The sequence below is a fragment of the Coptis chinensis genome, chromosome 2, assembly GCF_015680905.1.
Source record: "Coptis chinensis isolate HL-2020 chromosome 2, ASM1568090v1, whole genome shotgun sequence".
Classification (NCBI taxonomy): domain Eukaryota; kingdom Viridiplantae; phylum Streptophyta; class Magnoliopsida; order Ranunculales; family Ranunculaceae; genus Coptis; species Coptis chinensis.
Genome location: NC_141457.1, coordinates 84,122,228 through 84,146,846, shown reverse-complemented (window position 1 = coordinate 84,146,846; position 24,619 = coordinate 84,122,228). Strand labels below are relative to the sequence as shown.

The following is a 24,619-nucleotide window of genomic DNA, read 5'->3' as shown; positions in this document are numbered from 1 at the left end:
AAAAGCTACGTAAGACTTCTAGATTATTAAAAGCATAGAGAAAGAAACAATACCAATATTCCTAAGTGTATAGCATAACTTATTTATTTATATTTTTGAATTTTTGAAATTTTAACTAGAAAACAAATGCATATTATACCTATCTATATCCTAATCGAAAGCCTTAATTACACGCGTTTTCTATCGCTAAAAACAAGAAGCATGCTTTGTCCTCAAAGCATTTAAATAAAGAGGGTAGGAAAAATACCATTGAAGTGCGTGAAATTCAGGAACATCTGCAAAACAAGGTTAGAACGTACTAATATAGGAAATAAAAGCGCCTGACTCTATACGAGTTCTACCCATTATGGGGTTAACAAGAATGAAATTACTTGGGACATAAGCAGACACTAACTAGAATTAAAACTTACCTTATCTCCCGCTTTACTCATCATCTTCCTCATCCTCTTCTTCTATAAAGAAGTGAGGTTCATTCGCGTCCTGCCATGCCATGATAATTTGCCAGGCTTCCCGCCATTTATCATCTATTATTGCTAACCTATTAAGAGCCACTTGATCTGACGGGGTGTAGGGTGCAACCTGATGAGGTTGTATCCTCCACCCTTGCTAAGTCATTGCACGGAAAGATCGAATAATACTATTGGTGGGTCGCATGCTGGTTTCCGCCGTAATCCAATCCGTGAAACGTACAAAAAACAGAAAAGAAACATAGTATATTCCGGGAAATTAGAACAGGCATAAGAAGGTACTTATGCCTCATGCTATGGGATCGAGCTAAACTAGACATCAAGGTTCGGGGAAGGTCATGACACATACGTCCCGTGGCTAAAGCAAGGAAGACGCCGCAAGTGGCATCATTCACGTAAGAAAAACGCGCCATTCCCCTAAAATGTTTAGCATGATCCAAAACATAACAGTTCCTATGTTCATGGACAGGCTACCAAAGGCGACGTTATATTCCCCTTGGTCCTCGATACGAAAAATGCCTGCCCCATAGGACTCATGCAAAAACTCATAAGTGTAGACATACATATTATCTACCCAATAACACCATGGGTCTTGTATTTCAGCGGGCATAGCAAGTCCAAGAACAAATGCTAGCAAGAACCTGGTAATTTCCATTGGTTCATTATCAATGTTGATGGAGAACACTTGTTCTCCATCTGGTCTCTCAAAGAAAATGCAGTTATCATAAAAATAAGATGCTAGTGTTGGAGAATAAAGTGCATCAGGTCTTACCATAAGCGGTTCCCAGCCAACGTATGTGATTGCCTCGCGAAACCAAGCACCAAAAATAGTGCTTTGGAACAAATCTTCGAAAGACTGTTCCGGTATCAATGTAGGAGATGTCATCTCAAAATTACGCCTGAATAGCTGCGCGAATGACCCGCAACAACCCGCGAAACCGGAATTTTTCTGGTCCACGGAAGTCGTATGCGAAAAGCTCTACTTGAAGCGAAAGCGCTTCTAAAGATTTTGGAATTCCAGTGTTTGAGCATGAGTCGCTCACCTTGAGCCTTGAAAAGCGCCTGCATAAAATTCCGACAAAAGTGTAGGGAAAGCGCTCCCTCCTCTCGCAGCGCGCTCGAGGTGAAAGAGCGAAAAATGAGGCAAAACGTGGGATTGAAAGGTGAGTGATGGAAGTTAGGTGTAGTGTGGGTTGTGAGTGTAGAATGAATGAAGTTTATATAGGTTTTAAGTTGCTAAAACGGATCGGGAAGTTGCCAAAAGTTTTTCTGGCGCTTCCCGAAATACTAAAATTTCCAACCCCGAAAACGGAAACAACTCATATTCTTGATTCTAAAACAAACCTAGTATCTTTTAGGTTGAATTTAGGATAGAATCTACCTATTTTATCGAGATTTCATTCTACCATGATACTTATTCATAGATATGCCTAATCGGCTATATTCTCACCTTGACTCCGCAATAAATTCTAAAACGAGGGTCATATAAAAATCATGCTGGAATAGATAACACCACCCCCAAACAATTTGGGAATGTGGGATCAATATGAAACAACCACGCACAATGAAAATAACCGCATTATATTAAAATTTTCATTCGAAGTACATTTCACTACAAAATTCAAATTACGGAATTAAACTTACAATAAAATAAATAACAATAATGAAACTACAAATAAAAAAAACATCAAACTATACTATCCCTAACCACTTCGGTAATTGGTAGCGGAGGGCACACTTCGGGGAGATGGCTCCTGAGCTCTCGATGGGCCAGCACCATTCGTCTTTCGGCGACGACGCTCGTGCCTCGATGGTGTGTCCTCAGAAGGAGAATCCTCGTGAGGTGGGAATCGTGCAAGCATGTCGGCCCGAAACTGGCGCTGAGCTTCTAGCTCGGCCCTCATCTGTTCCCACCGCTCGTCCTCCCTCTGGGTACGGATCTCGAAATTATGGTGGATAGTTGCCCAACGAGTCCGGAGGTCTTCGCAGATAGTGTTGAGTGAACGCGTGCCACGATGAATTACGCCATGCGTTACGCATCCCACCAACACCTCTCCAAGGCATCAGCATCAAAACAAGTCAAGTCCTCCTCATCCTCCGAGGCATTCTCATTTCCACCATCCTCCTCATCCTCTTCCCTATCCTCCTCGTCCTTTTCTCTATCCTCAGGCAACCTCCAAACTCGTTGGACACAATCCTTATAGATCCGAGGATTTCGTGTAGGGTGATGTAAATCCTATCGACGGAGTCGCTCTTAACTTCAAAGATGATCTTGGTTATTAAAACGAGGAGAGGTGCCATCAACTTTCCCACTCCCCTAATCATGCTAAGCAAAACTCTAAGATACGTAACTTCGTGACTTCCGCTCCGGAGTATCCATAAAATGTGGAGGCGCTTCGGACGATGTCGCCGACCTTCTCCTTCCCCAGACATTCCAACCAATCCACTGAGCTGCAGCCAGCTGGTTGGTTCTAAGGGATGCCTGACGAACACAATGCGATCTCGCATTGTAGTTCCCTTCGATAACTGTCGCGTGCATCAACGGCTCTACCCCATTATATTGGGACTCCTGTAACGTGACATCGAGATGGATTCTAGGCGGAATGCCTAGAATCTCACCAACAACCCAAGTAGTTACTTCCTTCCTCCTCTTCGCCACCATAACAAAATTCTAGTCCCTCCACCTCCTTCGTGTTGTAAAACCGTCGGACTAAGTTTTCGTGGTAAAAGGCTTCACCGAAAGTACCACAAGCTATTCCAGCCTCTATCGATCATTTCGTCACCGTGAAAACGGCGCCGAAGTGGTCGCCAAGAAATGCTTGCTCCGCAAGATTCGACATTGTTGAGCCATTGGAGTGTTAGGAATTTTGTGGGGGTGTAAATGGGATGTGGTGTTGGAATTTGAGTCGACCGAATGAAACAAACAGTGGTGGTGGCGCGGTGGTGGCGCGACAGTTCACAATTTTGAAATTTTCGGTGGTTCTTGGTGATGTAAGTTGGTGGATTTGGTGGTGGTTTGGGTTTAGAGAAGATTTGAAGTGGATTTTTGATGGTTGGCGTGGGTTAGTTTAGGTTTCTTATTATTATTATTTTTTTTAGGTTTTGAAGCTTTGGGTGGTCGTTAATGGCGGCTTGGAAGTGAAGAACGCGACTGTTGGTGCAAAGGTAAGGGCGCGGGTGCGCTACCGGTGCGCGCGGGTTGGGCCCAAGCCTAATTCGAAATTTTCAAATTTTTCGATTTTTCACGCAACTTCAAACTAAAATTGCCGCTTCGTTACCGGTCCAATTTTTGCGAATGAGATATGGAAATGATCATGAGAGAATTTCCAATCTAATGATCCATAAAACACTCTATTCTAACCGTGGATGACATATAAGATAGTGGAAAATGTCTCGAAGTGCGTGCATGACATACGTTATGCGAACGAATGAACTATAAATTCATAGAATATGTCAATCCGAATCGAATTACAATTAAACGGCCTAAACAATACTAATGGGACATAAAACATTCTAGGACGGAAACACGACCACCCCACCCCCAAACAAATTTTTTACAACAAGGTTTAGAATTTTTTTTTTTTTTAAGTGGGTCTTTTAAAGTCAGATTCCCGAGACTTCCTAGATTACTATATTTATTATTTAATATATATATATATATATATATATATATATATTTACTTATATTAGGAAAAACAATAATGAGTAAGGACATAATTCACCCCATAGAGAAACATGACTCAAAAATCAGAGAAAACATGCAAGAGTGGAAAACATGAATTATGTTAAACGTGGACTTAGGATCCGGTACTTACAACTACACACTCCATAGGGAGGGCCCGGTTACCTTAATGGTGTACTCACCAATATCTGGAAATGAAAGGGATGCACCAAACAAAAAATTGAGTCATTTATAGTCAGATACTCGAGACTTTATCTAAACATATGTATGAACATACAGTTTATCATATATCAACAACCGAAATAGTTGTGGATCATTCCATAAATAAATATCACAGAAAACATATCCAAACACAATCAAGCACCAAGATTTCCTATGACGCAACCTAGTGAAATGACAACGAAGTCGGATAACCCTATAACGTAACCCTATAACGTAACTCTATATCTTTGAGAAAGTCATCTATCTCGTCCTCATCCATAATATGTGTATCGACTAGTGTAGGGATGAAATTGTTGGAGTCTGAACTTTCAAAGGAAAGAAATTTGGGCATATGATTATCAGGGAACGTGTTGTTGAAATAATCTCGAGCGAAGCTCTCGATCATGCTAACCTCTCCATCCATAGACGAATCGGGTAAATGTGTCTTTGTTTTAAAACATTTACTTCAACCGCAAGATGGCCAAAAGACATGGACATTGAACCATCGCGCAATTAATGAGCGATTGGCGCTTGCTAGGAAAGGACGCCCTAAGATGATCGGACAGAGTCGTTAGCGACTTCAGATCGAGGATGACAAAATCAGCCGGATAGTAGAAATCCTAAATTTTTACCAAAGACATTTTCAACCACACCCTTAGGATACTTAATAGACCGATCAGCTAATTGCAACGCCATTTTAGTGGGTTGCATCTCGCCTAGACCTATTTGTCTATATAAATAAAACAGAGTAAGTTAACACTAGCCCCCGTGTCTAATAACGCTGTCGTCGATAGGAATCTCCTAAGGTGCATTGTGCGATGAAGACGACCCGGGGTCCTTGTACTTAACAATTCCATTATGTTCAGATAGAGTTGGGAATTGTTCTGTTAAGAAGGCGTCTTTTGGTATATTGGTCTTACGCCTAGTAGTACACAACTCCTTAAGAAACTTAGCATGGTGTGGTAGCTTTTTAATAGCTTCGAGGAAGGGAAGGTTTATAGTTAGATTCTTGAAAACGTCCCTAATCTCCTCATAATTAGTATCCCTAGTTAACATGGCTAATTTTTGTGGAAACGGTGGTTTCTCTCTATATTTAGCAATTGTATCACCTGGATGTTTAACCTTGGCTTTCTGTTTCTTAGGTTGTGTTGTAATTGGTACCTCTACAGTGTTAGGCTCTTCAGTTTCTATTTCGGTATCTAGTAAAGTAGCAGGTGTAGGGGCTACTAGTGGGGTAACTATAGGCATAGTTACTTTGTTATCAACCACTCTGCCAGAACGGAGAGTGGTGATGGCCTTTAGCTCACCTACATTTTCATATTCATTACTAGTATTATCGGTTACCTCAAAGGATGTGTTTGTTGTTTTAGGATTAGGTATTGCGTGACCTAGAAACACACCTTTGGGTTGGGCTTTATCTTGGGCCAACTGTTGGCTTAAATTATTAACGGATTGTAGAAGCCGTTGGTTAGATTGAGCCATGGTTTGGAAAAGTTTTGGCTCACTTGTATGAAGGTGTCAAGACGATCCGGTTGTGTGGGTGTAGTAGTCACGGGTGGTGTGGACTCAAAACTATTTCAGCGTGAATTATTTATGGGTGGATTTTGATAATTATTATTTACCGAACGATACCTCTATTAGCATTATAATTATTATAACTACCTTGACCTTATGCTTGACCTTGTCGAGATTGCACTTGGTTGTTATAATTATTAAAATTACCCCGACCACGCGCCCTTGTCGTGGTGGAGCTTGGTTAAACCGTGCGTTGGCCTAACATATTGATTATTGTACCCCGGAGGTGTGGCGTGTTGGTTATTTCTCCAACCGGAAGTTGGGATTTTGTCTCCAAGGGCTTAGGTTCACTATTAATGGAACAAGCCTGTTCATAGGCTATAGGACGATGGAAGTCGGGATGCTCGTGGCTCCAAATGAAAACTACATGGATTTGAATTTACATTCATGACGGGGATAGGCTTTTGTTGAACAGAAATGGCCTCTACCTTTTTAGTGAGTGATTCGATTAGAGTTTTAAGCTCGGGATCGTGTTTAATTTCAAACATACCGGTGGCCTTAACTGTATTTGAAGAACTAGCGGAGCGGTGGATATCGTCACTACCCCCCCCAGTTGTTATTTCGCTTAGTTTGATCCTCTAAAAATTTATAAACCTCCGAGGCTCCTTTGCTTAAGAAACTACCCCCATTCATTATGTCTAGGACTTCTTTATGGTGGTGTAGAAGTCCTTTGAAAAAGGCACGAACTAACGTGTCTTTCGCTAAGTTATGATGTGGACACTCTATAAGGAGATCGATGAAACGATTCCAAGCCTCTGAAAATGATTCATGAGGATTTTGTCGAAAGAAATGAATCTTGGAAAGCATCTCATCCGTCTTTAGGGGTGGGTAAAAATGTTCCATAAACAGCTGAACAAGTTTAGCCCACGAGTCCACAGAATTAGGCGTTTGGCGCTTAACCAAGACGCCTTTATCGGCTAAGGTGAAAGGGAATACCCTGAGTTTAATTTGTTCCGCACCAACCGTAGGATGGTGGAATGTTGTTAGGACTTGTTCAATCCTACGTGTCTTTGTAAGGTTTTTCATGGTCTAACCCATGAAAAACGGGTAACAAATTAAAATATTTGGGGGGATCAAAATCCCCACCGGTCCGCTAGAAACGATGCAAGATTTATGGCTATAGCCAAGGCTTTGTAGAAGTCGAGAGAGGAGTCTCTTCGCCTTCGGGCATTATATCGGTCGTGTGTGTGTGAAATAGTAGCTAGAGGTGTAGTCGGTGGTATACTAGATAGACTTGTTTGTTGACGTTGTTGTGTAATTACGCTCGTGTTTTTGTTCGACCGGACCTTAATCTCATACAAGGCTAAGACCAAACTTAGCTAAACACATCAACACTCCAAACAAATCTGATATATTAGTATAAACCTCTAACGGAGAGATGCAAGGTGTGGAAGAAAGGAATACCGATTGTGTCCTTGCTTCGGCTTATAAATAAGCGTCTTGTTTACGGCGTGTTGATTAATATATAATAAGTTAGAACACTGAAAAACTTGAAAAATCAAAGTTCGAATCAAAACGTGGAAATCCGCAAAATTCCTCTCGGTATACCGGTCGCTCACTTTGGGCACGGGTTGCTTCGGTGTAAAGTTCAAGTTACACGGTGTTTGGGCGGGTTGGCTTCGGCTTCCAAGAAAGCTTGAGCGCTAGTGTGCTCTTTTGAAGTCGATGCCGTGCAAAAAAAAATTTCGAGGAAGTTTAAAGTTTGAAAAAAACAACCCGCGCTTAGAATCGAACAAGGGTGGGTGGGTGAAATGGGACTTTAAGAAGAGTTGTTATACTACAAAACAATGCGAAAAGTGAAACTAAGATGGCATGGCAATGCCATTTGATAAAACATAAAATTGATAGTTTACCTCACGAAATAAACGATAAAACTCAAAACGTAAGTAAACTAAAACTATCTTATGTGCCTATATTTTATCAAAGATTCTACTCTCAATCCTATGAGATATAGTGGAGTAGATGATTCGTTCCACTCCTAGTCCTTCCAGATATCTTGTTTTTCTACGATAAGTAATCTTAACTAAAAAGTCTAATGAGAGATTTACGAAATGGCAACTAGACTACGATGCAACTACCCACAAGATGCAACTAGTCGACTATTAGAACAACTATGGGAATGCTACGTTGATTCTATGATAAAGAGTTAGAGGGGGATTGATTCCACCTTAACTTCGACTTAATCCTACTAACGGCCACGAATCGTCAGAATCCGAATTGAATCGCCCGAACAACAATATGGTTACTCCTAATCCCTAATTACACATGGCATTTCTACCAATTCATAACTAGCATGTGAACGATTACACCCATTCTCATGGTGAACTAATCATTTCTAGAGTGGAAAGGAAATTAAGACGACTCTACGATAATCGGAATCAAGCTTTCATCAAGGCTTCTCAACCCCCTCAAATGGAGGTTTAGCCGAGAATCATTACGTTATCATTCCCAATGGAATTCAAACAAGACATGATATCAAGATTTGAACCTTGCTTATTTAAACTCAATGGAAACTAATCATGCAATAATTTAATTAAACTAATAATGACATCAATGAATTACAATAGATGTTTAATGGAAAATGAAGCTAGATTATAAAAAACAACTAACTTTATTAATCTAATGAAAAGTAACAATGATTCAATAATCTATATTAAAACAAGGTATGAAAACTAATTAATTAATGGGATAAAACTCAAAACTAGATCTAGATCTATCTTTTTCTAACCCTAAACTCCATTAACATTAGCTTCCTAACCTAACTTATTTTCTAACCTAACTATCTACTATTAACAAAGAGTCAAGCTCTTGTTTTTATACTTTCAGATCCAAAAATCGTGCATGGGCTTGGAGCCATGTTTTGGGCCAGAGAATCAGGCCCAAAACCCAATTCTTTCAGTCCAAAAAGGCCTCTTCAATTGTAGTTGGCTTCAACAGACTTTTTGTCCACTTCTGCTCCTCTGATTGGGTCAAGGCTTGGAACATTGGAAAGCTCTTTCTGAGCCGGTCGTTTTGACATAAGGTAGGCCCAATTCCGAGGTCTGAGTCCAAAGATATGACGCCTTCGAAGTTCTCACGACTTTGTGTGTTTACGCCCGTGTTGACTTTTCAGCTTTTGACCAGGCTTTACAAAGCCTTTGTCTTCTTCAATCTTGGCCTTTAATCACAGAACTCCTTAGCAACCGACCTTTGCTCCTTTATCTCGCTAAAGTGGCACATTTCTGCACATAATGGACTTTGAAGCCCGAAATGCATAAAACACGTGTCGATATTAACTCTTAATTATTACTCACATAATTGGTCTAAAAGTATGACTGTTACAGGGTTAAAACTACAGTTTTGGGCTCTTATCATTTATGCTTTAGTCCTAGTTCATCGAAGAACCTCTTAATCCATAGCATCTCTTTGCAACACTCAATGGCTGCACTATACTCGGCTTCTGTAGTGGAGAGGGCAACACACTTTTGCAACTTAGATTGCCAAGAAACTGCTCTCCCTGCAAAAGTAACTAGATAACCGGAGGTGGATTTCATCGAGTCAACATCACCTGCCATGTCTGCATCAGTGTAGCCTTCAAGTAAGGGTTTACTTCCACCAAAACACAAACACAATTTGGAAGTGCCCTTGAGATATCTCAATATCCATTTAACACCTTCCCAATGCTCCTTCCCCAGATTTGACAGAAATTGGCTTACAACACTAACGACAAAAGCAATATCCGGTCTTGTACACACCATTGCATACATCAAGCTGCCCACTGCGTATGCATAAGGAATCTTTTCTATCTGACTCTGCTCATGCTCACCCTTTGGACACATCTCTTTGGTCATGCGGAACTGGCCACCAAGCGAACAACTGACTGGCTTCGCTTAATCCATGTTGAATCTCTTCAACACCTTCTCAATGTAGCTTTCTTGAGAAAGCCACAACTTCCCACTCTTTCTGTCACGAGTGATCCGCATCCCAAGTCTCTACTTTGCTTGACCCAAATACTTCATCTCAAAGGACTTACTCAAGTATTTCTTCAGCTTGGATATCTTGTTGATGTTTGGGCCAACTATCAACATATCATCCATATACAACAGGAGCACTATGAAATCTCCATCTAGAAATTTCTGAACAAACACATAATCATCGGAAGTAGACTTCTTATATCCTTGCTTTGCTATAAAGGAATTAAACTTTATATACCACTGTCTTGGTACTTACTTCAACCCATACAAGCTCTTTATCAGCTTGCATACTAGGTGCTCCTTGCATTTGACCTCAAACCCCTCTGGCTAGTTCATGTAGACATCTTCTTCAAGGTCTCTAAGAAGAAAAGATGTCTTAACATCTAGCTTCTCAACCTCTAGGTTCATACTTGCGGTCATACCTAATACCACTCGGATAGAAGTCATCTTCACTACAGGAGAGAAAATTTCATCAAAGTCATTCCCTTTCCTTTGACAGAAACTATTTACAACAAGGCGAGCTTTGTGCCTTGGGTGTGGATTATTCTCCTCATGCTTGACTTTGTAGATCCACTTATTCTAGAGAATTTTTCTTCCTTTCGGTTTCTCAACTAACTCATAAGTGTGATTCTTATGCAAAGAATTCATCTCATCATGCATGGCCTTCAACCACTTCTCTTTGTATGTACTTTCAAGAGCCTCTTGATAGTACATAGGTTCTCCACCATCCGATAGTAGAACGTACGTATGTGGTGGATACTTGGTTGAAGCTTGTCTCTCTCTCTGTCTGACCTCCTTGCCCCATCTGCTGGTGCCTCAGGAGGATGCACTTCTGCTTGCTCTGGTGGTGGTTCATGCACTTCATCTGCATCTTCTATATCAATAGGTTCTATCACATCATGAGCAATAGGATTCTCATCATGAGCTTCAAGCCTATGGTTCTCTGCATTCTCAATGCCTTCTGCACGTTCCACAGTAGGAACTTCTGGTTCTGAATCAACAAGATCATTAGTGAAAGCTTGTAGTTTCTCACCCTCCTCAAAGTCTATTATGGTTTAGTCTTCAAATAACACAACATCTCGACTTCGGATTACCTTCTTGTTAATTGGATCATAAAGTTTGTAACCAAACTTTTCATCTCCATAACCCAGAAAAATGCACTGCTTAGCTTTGTCATCAAGCTTGGATCTCTCATCCTTCGGAATATGCACTAATGCCCTACACCCAAATACCCTCAAGTATCCATAATCAACATCTCTGCATGACCATACTCTCCCTGGATAATTACTATTCAGAGGATTCGACAGCGATAAGTTGATCACATATACAGTTGTGCACATTGTTTCTACCCAGTAGCTTCTAGGTAGCTTAGAGTGAGACAATATGCATCTCATTCTCTCTACAATAGTCCGAGCCATTCTCTCAGCTATTCCATTCTGTTGCAGTGTCTTGGGAACAGTCTGCTCATGATGAATCCCATTACTCTTGCAATACTCTTCAAACGGCCCAATGTACTCACCCCCATTATCTAAGTGAATACACTTCAAAAGCTTCCCTATCTCTCTTTCCACCATACTATGTAAATTCTCAAACATGCCAAGTACTTCAGACTATATGCCCATACCTTTCTTGATGCATCATCAATGAAGGTCACGAAGTATAAAGCTCCCCCATGGGACTTTACTTTTATAGGACCACATAAATCTGTGTGCACTAGTTCAAGTCCTTTCTGTGAGACGGGAATCTTTGGAAAGGCACCCTGTGTTGCTTTCCTACCAAACAATGAGTACATCTATTTAAATGTGTACTTTTGATGTCTAGCAAGGCCTTTTGCTTAGCAAGAACTTCCATCCCTTTTTCGCCCATATGACACAGTCTTTTGTTCCACAGTTCAAAGAAAGCTTCTTCTTCTGCCGCATTCACTTTTGCTTTACACAAACTAGCCTGTGTTTTGTAAAGAGAACAAGTTTTCTTCCCTCTGGCTGCTACAATAGAACCTCTGCTCAGTTTCCATACCCCATTACCAAACGAGTTTACAAAGCTATCATCATCTAACTTCCCAGCCGAAATTAGGCTTAGCTGAATGTCAGGGACATGTCTTACATCCTTGAGTGTCAAGGTGTATCCGACATTGGTTTCTATGTGAACATCCCCAATCCCTGCAATCTTCGAGACTCCACTGTTGCTCATCTTCACTTCACCATATTCACCACAGCTATAGGTAGTGAAGAATCCCCTGTGCGGTGTGACGTGATAGGATGCTCTTGTATCTATCACCCACTCTGTATCATGGCATGAGGTACTAAGACAACACCCACCACAATCTGACACAATTCCCATTAGACTATCATCGACTAGTGCGGTAGTATCTCTACCTGAGTTTCCGTTCCTCTTTACCATGTCTTCATGTACACAGTTATTCTTCTCATCCCTCTTTAGTGTTCTGCACTCATATTTGAAGTGACCCTTGGTGGCACAGTAGTAACATTGCCTCTCTGCCTTAGGAATTCTAGCTTCACCCCTAGATTTGCTTCTGTCATCGCCTCTAGAATGAGATGGTTTTCTGCTTCTACCTCTCCCCCGTTTCTCTGTGATAAGGAGCTCTGTGTGAGAGGAGCTGCTTCTTGAACTCCTTCTAGTCTCCTCATTTAACAAAGACACGGTAGCCATCTCCATGGAAACGATTCCATCCTTGGCTGGTCTGTGTAGAAAGACTGCTAACGTCTCCCAACTTTCTGGTAGAGAGCCTAATAGAAACAAAGCTTCAACTTCGTCTCCCATATCAATCTTCATCAAATGCATCTGATTGATGGTATTCTGTACTTCGTTAAGATGCTCAGACATTGAAGAACCTTCTTGGTACTTCGTGTTGGCAAACTTCTTAACGAGCAACACTTTGTTTCCGCCAGACTTCCTCTCATAGAGGTCTTCAAGTTTCTTCCATAAACCAAAAGTTGTAGTCTCTTGGGATACATGGTGAAAGACATTGTCGTCAATGCACTGTCGAATGTACCCAATTGCTTTTCTGTCAAGCTTGCTCCACTCAGTCGCAGCAACCGATTCCGGTCTTTCTCCTTGATTCTCAATGGGTTGTGCTAAGTCCTTGCAATAAATCAAGTCTTCCATCTTGACTTTCCAAATGGTGTAGTTCTTCCTATTCAGACTCGTCATGCGAGTGTTCACGGAATTGTCCATCTTTACAAGTTATTTAAACTCAAATCTTCTCTCAGGAGTTTTGTCAAACACCTTCCGACCAAGATTTGGATGACACCCGAGGCTAATCTAACCAAGGCTCTGATACCACTTATTGGGGTTGAATCCGATATCAATCGATCCCCACTACACAGATAACTTGTATTTGAACTCACTTCAACTCCAAACAAATTCTAAATATCAACTACAACTACAACCTAGCTAACATGCCCAACTCTCTAAACAACTATTAACAACAGATAATAATGTAAAGAAGTAAAACACATACCACAACACAAAGATATACCGTGGTTCGACCAATGGTGCCTACTTCCACAAGAGTTAATCCTTTTATAAAGTGGGAAGGAAGATTACAATTACTCCTTTCAGTCTCTCACCTTACTAGATCACTCCTCTATCTTTACAGGCTTGTCTCTCTGTAAAGGTTATCTCTTAAGCTTGATTGCTTTCAGGATTGGGTTTCCTCTCTGTGTGTTGTGTCTTTTTCGTGTCTTGCACGTCTTGGGCTTTGCCAAAAACCCAAACCTTATATTGCAAACTCGCGGTTTCGCAAAAATAGAAATCCTGACCAAAATAGGCATGGGCGCGGGCGCACCTTGGGCAAGGCCAAAGTCGAGCGTGCGCGCCCTAAAAACACTGGAGATTGTTCACGGCATGGGCGCAGGAGCACCTGGAGCAAGACTAATAGGAGCGCGTGCGCGCTCAAGCTTCTCCATGCAAACTGAACTCATTTTCTCCTCATGTGAGGGATAACTCCAACAGTAACAAGTCAGAACAAGAATGCTATCAAAATTCATATTTGCATATGTATGCCTTCATCAGTACTGTTTTGGTTCCTATTTTCATATGTAAAAGTTTACTTGCATAGCTTTATTTGTTTTGTAAATTTGTATTTTCATATGTGAAAGTAAATTTTGAAATGTCAATTTAACAGATCGACTTATTTATTACAATCCCTTAGTGTAGCAGGAGGTAAAACCTACTTGCTCTACCAAGGTGTTTCGTTCTTCTGCTTTGCCTATGTTAGCACTTTTCCAGGAGTTCAAAGGAAAAATTAGAGATGTTCATATTGCCAAGATAAAATAAACTCCTTTTGGCAACCTTTTTATGGTTTTTGTTGAAGAAAACGTGGATAAAAAAAAGTTAGAAAAATTAAGCCACGTCATAATAAAGTTGTTAGGCAGTTGGTGCAAGGAGAAACATAAGTTCAAGATTGGAAATAATTTGGTGCCCTTAGCTCCTTCTGATGTAGTTGTAACATACCAAAGAAAGAAGATCATGAAATGATGTGTTGTGTTTTATTGGTGGATCACTTTGGGATACTAATTTTGTTTGAATTATGGACGTAAATCTTTGATCTTTCATGTAATGTTAGTTTGTCTTTGAATTCCGAATGTAACTTTTGGATACTATCTTTGAATTCTGGATGTAATGCAAGAAATGAGCCTGATGAGTTTGTCAGTTTGTCAAATTTTCATAGCTATGTCAGAAAACAGTTTATTAGAATTCATATTTGCATATGTAAATTCACATTTTATAGCTTGTGTCACCAGTGAGATATGTAAATTCATATTTACATATGAAAATGCATGTTTACATATGAAAATATTCATATCTGTATTCATATTTACATAACATATGTCACCTGTTAGATGTCAAAAAAAAACATCTATGAAATTTCATATTTACATATGTAAATTTGTATTCACATATGTAAATTCATATTTGCATATGTCAATTCATATTTTCATATATAAATTCATATCTCTATAACCCGCGTCACCTACCAAAACTCAAATGTAAAAAAAACGTCTATGAAAATTCAGTGACTGTAAATATAGTTTTACAAATGTGTATATATAACATCAAAATGTAAAATCCAAACATGAAAAAAAAAATGAAAGTTCATCGACATCCAACATAAGAAGAAGAGAGGGGAAAAAAAAACACAATAAATTAAATCGTTGAATCAATGAATCAGTGCAGAGCATGTCGTAGGAGTGGAGCCCACTCTTGGATTGCGGTGGTCATAGCAAAGGCGCTTGTTCTTCTTCCTACCTCTTGCAACACCTGTGTTGTGCTTCCGTTTCTTGTCTGGTCACACACTAGCATATTTCATATATTCAATTCCACAAGTATTAGTATGTTGACACTCAAAATTTACAATGATTTAGAAGTTATAACATAGGAATTATGAATATTTCAACAAACTAGCTAGTAAAACTCTTCATTTTCTTTGTATAGCGATTTACAACCAGTATCAACATAATGTATATCTTATGAATTTCGCATTGTGAATTTGTGACACATCAATCATCATTGAAAACAAAATATTACAGAGATATTACTCAACTAAACATTATAATTTAGTTTGTTTCTTACTCAAGAACATGTCAAAGCTCAACCATCAATGACAAATAGGGCACTGTACTAGCCCATTTTTGTTGCACTAAGCACATTGTTCTTTCTTATCCACGATCAACACCTTACAACTTCATCCACATTCCAAACATGGAACAAACCTAGATCCTCCATAGCCCTCACAGACACCACCACTCCCAAGTTCCCTACTCCTGCCAGCCGCGTTGAGTAGTTTATTGAGTCTACCCAATTCATTTAGCTCAATCGCTTCATCCACACCTCCTATGTACATCCCTTTAATAAACAGCCTAGGGACACTTACCCTTTCGCCCAACATCTCCCTCAACTCATTCAAGAACTGACCATGCAGTTGAGATTTGAATGATGGGGGAGAGAGAAAGAGAAGGAGGAGGGAAAGTGTTAATACTAATTGAGAAAACAACGAATTCAATATCACCAGAAGTTGACCCACGTCTTTTAAAAGCAATCAAATCTATAGTTCGTTATTCTCATGACTCAGAAACTCAACTCGCTTTTGATTCGTTAATGCAACAAATTGACAGGAGCATAGAAAAATTTAAGGTTGAAATCGGTGTGTTCTTCGCCCTTGTTGCCAGTAAAAAATATTGAGAATAAACCCAAAAACGAACGAGTGGTCTGCTGAAAAGAAAAAGGGTAAAAAAGAAAATAAATTTTATTTGGAAATAAAAAATAGACTGAGATTCATTAGTTTTAGAAAATCGAGAGTTTGTTTGGTGTGGGGGTTAAGTGGGTTGGGCCGCCATGAGGGAGGTTTAGCATAAGTGCATAACAGACACTGTTCTAAAAATCAGTATAGGCGACCACGTAGGCTGTGCCCAACCGACTCGCCTAGTCCCAAGTCATTTAAAAAATTAGTGGACCGATTAGGCGGGCTAGGCGGCCTCTAGGCAGTGCAGTCAAGTTTTTTTTTTTGAATGATTAAATGTCAAAAATTAAAGGCTCGTGTAGACTTAAGATTTGAATGAATTTAAAAGACTAAAGTCTAATGTAAATTATATGCCACTATAATAAATAGTATGTTTTTATATGAAGGGTCGATATTCTTAAACTATTATGCATTTTTGTAATAAGTATATTTGTTTGTGTTTATTTTTTGAGTTATGGTAAATGATTTTCTTCATTTCTTGTAGTATAGGTGTGTATTACTATATATATTAGGAAAAAAACCTAATATCCTAGCCCGCCTAGCCTGCCTTCTGGCTGCCTAAAGCGCCAGGCCCTCTCCCACCGTTCGACTACCGACTAGCGGTTTTTTCTAGAGCACTGATAACAGGTTAGAAAGCTGGGGTGTGAGTCGCATTTCTTGAAAAATCAACACGTTAATTGATAAAAAAAATTGTGTCAAAGTTTTCGCAAGCCCACTGAAATTTCAGATACAACCGATATTTTGACACAATTGAAGTTTTGGTCAATAAATAAATTGAAGAATGAAAAGTAAGCGGTTCTGGGTCTTTCAAAGATCATAAAATTCCACCTCTGCCTGGCTTCAATCTTTCAGATCTCTCCTTTAAACTGAGGTATGTTTAATTAAAACATTTGAATTTGTGTATTACATGGTCGTTGTTGTAATAAAATATTATATGATATGATATTTCAGGATGGGAGCATTCATGTCGAAATTTTGGTTCATGTTATTTCCGGCAAAAGAGTATAAGATAGTAGTAGTGGGATTAGATAATGCGGGAAAGACAACAACGCTTTATAAATTACATCTCGGTGAAGTCGTTACTACTCATCCTACCGTTGGTAGTAACGTTGAAGAACTCGTTTACAAGAATATCCGTTTCGAGGTCACTCAATTCACTTCTTTTATTTCGATTCGCTATTGGTTTTACCTTTTCATATAATACCAGTGTATGTGAAGAAGATATATCTCATTTTTCCCAAAATGTACCCATAAAGCATTGGAAAGCCAAGTAGTAGGCATGTTAGTAACTCAGTTAGACTCGGGGCTTATAAATATATAACCAGATGTCGATCAAAGAGTGAGTTAGTATTGGGATTAGGGAGCAATTACCTTCCAAGTCACCAGTCTTGGGTTGTTTCCACTTTCCACAGGCTTTGTTACTGCAACTAATAGACCAGCTGTTTAGCCAGTAGGTAGTTTCACCTCATTTTGCAATGAATGTGATTACCGCAAGAATAGTGGAGTAAACCTATTTTTGTATCTAACAACCATTCTGTAATCTTCATTTTTTTTTTCCTGTTGGCTTTGTGAGTGCAACTTATGGATCATCTGTGTGGCTCTTTTGGCATGAAATGTGACCAACTGCATCTCTTGTAGAGACTTAACCTATTCTTAAATCGTGCCAACTATAGTCCATTGTCGAGCTATAAATTTTATACATCGTTGTTTTTGGAGAATGGTCTCCAAAACTCTGCTTTACGTGTAGAATGCTTGCTATACCTCATACCAATATGATTTGGAACTAGTTTGTGTTTGAGTTCGTCATGTATGAACTAGTTTGCGTTTGTGTTTTGATACGACTAATCCATACCAGACAAAGAGTTCTCAGATATTCTCCGGTGATTCATCTTTGATTGGTTTCTTTGTCAGGTGTGGGATCTAGGTGGGCAAGATCGATTGAGGACATCATGGGCTACATATTACCGTGGGACTCATGCCGTCATTGCAGTAATTGACAGTACCGACAGAGCTAGAATCTCAATAATGAAGGATGAACTATTCAGGCTTCTCCAACATGAAGACCTTGAACATTCTGTTGTACTCATCTATGCTAACAAGCAGGACCTCAAGGACGCCATGCCTCCTGCTGAGATCACAGATGCACTCTCTCTCCACAGCATCAAGAACCATGACTGGCACATTCAAGCTTGCTGTGCTCTAACCGGAGATGGGTTGTACGACGGATTGGGATGGATAGCTCAGCGAGTGAGTGGGAAAACAACAAGTTAAAGGATGTACAAGTTGCAAGTTTTCTTCTGCATGAAGTATTGTTTTCTTTCATAACTTTGCTCAAATGTGAGAGTATTATCTTTCCCTGTATAACATACATCTGTATGGGATGTTAAGTTGTATTTTACGATTTCAATTGGCCTTGAGAAAAAGAACAAAAATGAATTCTTCAGATTTGTGTATATGGGAACACATTTCCTCTAAATTCGAAGAAAACTCAATTCTTGAACATGAGATCTGTTTGTGAATGTAAATTCTTGATTACTACAGGCCAGGGCAAGTTTAGGTGCGTACTTGATTTTAACTTTCCGTATGGTGTGTGTTTTATGTTGAGTGCAGAAGCCGTAAATCTTCATGATAAAAAAATAACAGTAAGCACATGCAAATATCTTGTGAAATAGAGGGTCCATTATAAGAACAGAGTAATTATGTTGCGGTATGATTTTAGTGCTAGGCAGCTATACATTGCCCAGTAATAGAAGTTTATGCAGTTCCTCAAAGCTCAGGGAGTTGCGCATCAAAATTCTAGAATGAGCAGGATAGACAAATTTAACTTGCTGGGTTCTCTGGCAAGTTCATCTAGCTGGAGCATCCCAAATCTTATAGTTCTGACTTCTGACAAAACACACTCCTTACGGTTTGCTATGATGCTTAAGTGTTAGTTAAGTTAAAGTCTTGCCGTGTTTAACGTATTGTTGCGGCTCATGTATTAGATGCTAAATAAAGGTAAATAACAAAAGAGCTAACAGTGTGGAGAGTATCTAGAACTATATTTTCTCAACCAAGTTAAGATTCTAGATGGCACTCCTAAGTCCTAATTGGGGGACGCTTCAAACGAAACCGTTTGTACAAACAACATAAAAATTGAAAATATAGGGACACGAATGAGATGCAGAAATGAAGTTATGCAGTGCCTGCCAAAACACGGTGGCTTAATTTGATCGTAAGCTAAGGCACTTCACTTCACCAATACACAAAGAAAACCATACAGATACAGTGGCAAGAAAATGAGTGGGGTGGGAGGAGGCAGGAAACTAATTCGAGAAATTGTAATGTAGGATAACACATAGCACAATTACAAAAGACTTGGGATGAGGTTTTTGCTATGAAGTGGAACCAATGAAAATCGGGTCTTTAGGTACCTTAGGAAAAACAAACCCCAAAAGAACTACTATTAGTGTATAAATCCCCTCACGTGTAAATGTTATATCGTTATGGTTGTTGAATTAGTTAATGGAGATGGAGAGATTTGTCTGAGCACGAGAAGTTCTTGGAATTGCTATTATATTGTATTGCCGAACAATGACCACAGCTGGTTAGTAAAACACTATCATATAGCAGCCGCTATAAGGACCGTTGACAGAATCGCGCAACAAAATGACAGAATAATTAGAGGAGTCGGTCAAATTGCAATTATCAGCCTTACGGAAATTCATGATTATTTGCAATTACATTGGTACTTAATACTTATATAAGATCAAACTACAAGTCTACAATCGACTTAAGCTCCTTACAACAAACAGCAAAAACACTTACACATCAAATATAGCAGAACGAAATACACTAATTTAAAGTAACTCACTCACTCCCAAACTTTCTTCTACCCAGTTGATTCCATCATATCAGCCACTCAAATCATTTAAACTTCACTTACCTTCTTTGTCGCAGCTGGGAACTCTTCAAGATCATAAACAGAGTTGTGCCTTGAAGTCTCAAGCTTTTCTCCGTCACCCCATAGAGCATAAGCTTCTTCTCCATGGATAGCATCGTCGCCAATTTGCATGTCTTCATCACTTAGTCGAAGTGGCACAATTAGTTTGATAAGCAAACAGATAAGACTAGTTATAACCACATTCACGACAATAATGAACACAATTCCTCCAATCTGCATCCCCATTTGACGCATCCCATCACCGGTGCGGCCATTTTTAAGTCCATAAGCAAGTCCAATATATCGGTCAACGTGACTAGTAAAGAAGAGTCCGTTGAGTTTTGGTTCTGCAAAGAAACCAGTAAGAACACCACCCAAACTACCTGCTACTGCATGTGTGTGGAACACAGCCATGGTGTCATCTACTTGTTTTAAAATTGAAAATTTCTTGTGAAGGACCATCATGGTGTACCATGGAATGCTTCCTGACAACATTCCCATGATTATTGCCGCCCAACCCTGCACAACTCCTGTAAAAGGATGTACCAAACATTTGGATTTAGTTTCAGTTGTATCTGATTTGAACCTTGGACATGACAACAGAAAGTAAAAGAAAAGCTTCATGTTTATGTTAATCGTCATAATTTCATATGGCCGTCCTTCAAAAAATCAACTTCACTGTCTTTCTTCATGGGCACATCAGCACGTGTACTTTCATGCTGATGCGCTGCTTGTTTCATAAGACGTCAAGAAGCAATTTCTTAGAGCTACAATCAGACAATCATAATAATAGACGTGGTTTTATACCGACAATCCAAAATTTTAGCTCTGAATGATTAACTCCAACATTAAAACAATGTAAAGGGAGAGATCTCCATTCAATTCTTTAAGGAGTTAGTTCCTAGCTTTTCTTGTCTATTTACCTGCTGCAGGGGTGATGCAAACCAATCCGGTGATCATGCCTTGCACTGCTCCAATTACAGATGGTTTCCCAAAGAAAGTGATGTCAAGGAAGAGCCACACAAGTAAGCTTGTAGCTGCACAGACGTGTGTGTTAAGGACGGCGAGAGATGCATCAATATTGGCTGCATAAGGACCTCCACCATTGAAACCAGTCCATCCCATCCAAAGCAAACCAGCTCCGGCAAGCATCAGAATGATGTTATTTGGTGGGAACCTCTCCCTGTCTTTAGCAGTCCTAGGGCCAACCTAAAAGTTAATCATCAAGCATGATCGTTAAGTATGTTTTCTTATCGTGCAGGCGCTAGTATATGATGTCCTAATAGATGAGATTTTGAACTACAAGGGACTAGTTAATAGGAGGAATCTAGTAAGGTTGAACAAAAAAGAAGGCATTCCTATTTCAGTGCTTACCCAGAAAGCTGCAGTGAATCCAGCAACACCAGATGAGAGATGGATAACATATCCCCCACAATAATCTATAACTCCGGCCCGACTCAACCACCCGTTGCTATTCCATATACTATATGCTCCAATTGTGTAAGAAAATGTGAGCCACAAAGGTACAAATAACATCCATGCATGAAAATTCATTCTCCCTAGCAAAGCCCCCGCAATCAAAATCAATGTAATTGCTGCAAACACAAATTGGAAAAAAACCATGGTTGCCTGCGGAAAAGCATTAGTCATTGCTTGGCCAAGAAGCATTTTTTGGTCTAGTGCTACGTCAGGTTTTCCCCAGAAGGACACTAGTTCTTTGCCAAACGACATTTGGTACGCCCAACCAACCCAACAAACTAGGACCATTGCAAAGGCGTAAAGAGCCATGAATGCTGAATTTACTGCCCATTTTTTCTTAACAATGCTACCATAGAGAATAACAAGACCAGGTACACTTTGTAGACCAACCATTGTTGCCGCTGTGAGTTGCCATGCGTTATCACCTTTGTTCATCCAATCCGGAGCAGCCGGACTGGGCATAAGGTTCGCTGGAAGTGATGACATCCTCTACTCAGAAACTTGATTTCAGGACAACAAAGAAAAAGAGAAAGTAGGACGGGTAGAGGATATTCTCTATGCCTATATGTTCTTATAGTTGGTAAGTCTCTTCTTATATATAGGAGATGATTCTATATAGGAAAATAGAGAATGACTTGTTCTGCTGTTGATTGCCTGGACTTGATTGATGTTTCTATGTAACTGTATTGGGCATTCCGAAATTTTTTGTTGTCACTCGTTTAGTTACTTAGGTGCCCTTGGGTTCGTAATTTATAAATGCATGAAGAATTTGTGCATTTTTTTGACTTCTAAGTTCTAACATATGACAATGTCTTAATCTTGTTCTCGTGTTGCTTGTTCTTGTGTTCCTGTCCTTGCATAGTTGAAAAGTGAACAGAGCATTAATATTTCACAGAGAATATGGTATTAATTACACTCTTGCAATGATATGCCTCAAGTTAAATGGATTTCGTAAGAACGAAAAATATCTACTGAGGAATGGTATATGTATATTACTGAAAATGTATCTTGAATTGGAATACCCCGTTAACTAATCAAATTATACTAGTTTAACAGAATATATGTTTTTCGGTTTTGTAGACAATTCCGTACGGGAAGGCTAAGATGGTAAGTTGAATAGAGGAAATATCTAATTCAAAACAGGGCAATGTTAGCAGTTCGACAAAAATACAATGTCATTTTCATCATTGTGGCGGTACATTCAAAGGTAGAGTTACTTAACCTGTGATCATTCCAAAACTATAGACTTCATCTGTCTTTTGTCACAAACAAACAGCAAGAATTTTCATGGCCACTCGAATAGATAGTACCAATGGTACTGCTTAGATGTGAGCCAAGCTCTCTCTCTCTCTATATATAATATATTATAGGATACATCCTAGAGGCAACTAGTTACATTTGAGACAAGGTGAAACTAGTATATCATGTGGAAGCTTTTGACATCCTCATGAGAATCATGATCATTTTTTGGATATGCGCATTTCCAGAATATGCATGCTTGAAAAAGAATGTATACTCGGGAAAATATGTTTTGGTTTTCCAGTGTCCAATTTACAAAATACAATATAATTAAAGAATATGGAAGCGTCTATCAGATAATAATAAACATGAAATGTGTTTCAGATAGGAAAAGCAGTAGTACCAATTGCTTATTTGCTTTATGAAAAAAAAGTGGTACCAATTGCCAAACGTATATGATGTGGAGCAGTATAGACCGTAGTACAAAATATCAGGATATGGCAAAATATCAATCCGTGATTTATAGATATGTATCGTGGTTATATCTCCTCTTTAGAGATATTTGACATTGTTTCATATACAAATATCGTGGATATATCCAAAATATTGATAAATATCGTGGATATTGTGGATATTTCTTGATATATCATGATATATAATTTATATTTATTTAAAATATAATAATAAATATTAAATAAAATTATTACATACACAAAATATCACCAAATATCTATAAATATCATGATATATCTTAAAATATCGATAATATCACCGATATTTACAGTTGTGAATATCTCTAAACATATCGCTATATTTAATTATCCTTTGTTGAAATCTCAATATATATCGTGATATATCACAATATTTTGTACTATGGTATAGACTAAAGAGACAAATAGTGCATATAACAAAGTTGCACTATTTCAAACTTTTCTTTATGCCTTCTGGATTTCACCAGTGCATTGTTGATTCTTCGGACTTCGAAGATGTCACCCTAACCAAGTAGAGTTGCTAACACATTCTTTGATGGTGTTGTTATCAATACATACATACAGGAAGCGGACTTCCTAAATTTAAGGTGAATTAATCGGGCACTCATCAAATTGGATTGGGCAACCCTTAAAAAAAAGAAATTTTACAAGTTTGTCATCAAAGCCTAGGCCCAGCAACCAATTCAACTGGTCTTGCCATAACGAACCCCTCGGGTTGTTTGAGTGTACACTCAAACAATCTCACCATGTCGTTTGAGTGTATACTCAAACAATACCGCCACATCGTTTGAGTATAGACGCACTTGGTCTTATCATGTCATTTGAGACTTGGCTCTCTGGAATTTTCATAGAACGGTCTGAGCATGTCGTTTGAGTGTACACTTAAATGATACCACCATATCATTTGAGTGTACACTCAAGCGGCTTGACCACATCGTTTGTTTGTGAATTGAAACGATTATGCCATGCCGTTTAGTATCACATACAAGCGGTATGGCTGGGTCATTTGGGGCTTCTATGGGGCTATATGATGAAGTCGTTTAGACTAACATAATTGAGAAGTTCTAAACCAAGGAAATTCCTGATTAACCAATGACTAGCCCAATTAACTAATAAAAATTGATTACATAAACACTAATTACACTTTTCTTATACATAAACACCGAACAGTTTTTTTATAATACAAATCATTAATCGATCATAAGTGTGCAATAATTTATTTAAACAATTATCTGCAAAATTGAATTAGCAATGATCAATTATCAACACATCCCAATTGAATTAGAAAAATTGAAATCCGGTTTAAAACATTGGGTTATGAACAACACAATTAGTTACACCAACACAA

At 39.0% G+C, this 24,619-nt stretch overlaps 2 protein-coding genes and 1 pseudogene across 2 annotated transcripts; 2 read left to right on the top strand and 1 right to left on the bottom strand.

The window, feature by feature from the left end:
- Positions 1-6,628: 6,628 nt before the first annotated feature.
- Positions 6,629-6,722, top strand: LOC147518408 (small nucleolar RNA R71; annotated as a pseudogene).
- A 10,034-nt stretch (positions 6,723-16,756) lies between these two features.
- ARFC1 (ADP-ribosylation factor C1) lies at positions 16,757-18,640 on the top strand. Its single transcript, XM_086590262.1, has 3 exons — positions 16,757-17,011; positions 17,092-17,284; positions 18,052-18,640. Exons 2-3 carry the CDS (start codon positions 17,093-17,095, stop codon positions 18,409-18,411), a joined length of 552 nt encoding a protein of 183 aa, XP_086446388.1. The 5' UTR covers positions 16,757-17,011; position 17,092; the 3' UTR covers positions 18,412-18,640.
- A 1,167-nt stretch (positions 18,641-19,807) lies between these two features.
- LOC147518406 (ammonium transporter 2 member 5-like) lies at positions 19,808-22,587 on the bottom strand. The gene is made up of 3 exons (XM_086590261.1): positions 21,437-22,587; positions 20,986-21,271; positions 19,808-20,592 (listed from the first exon to the last, which is right to left on the bottom strand). Exons 1-3 carry the CDS (start codon positions 22,025-22,027, stop codon positions 20,051-20,053), a joined length of 1,419 nt encoding a protein of 472 aa, XP_086446387.1. The 5' UTR covers positions 22,028-22,587; the 3' UTR covers positions 19,808-20,050.
- Positions 22,588-24,619: the final 2,032 nt, after the last annotated feature.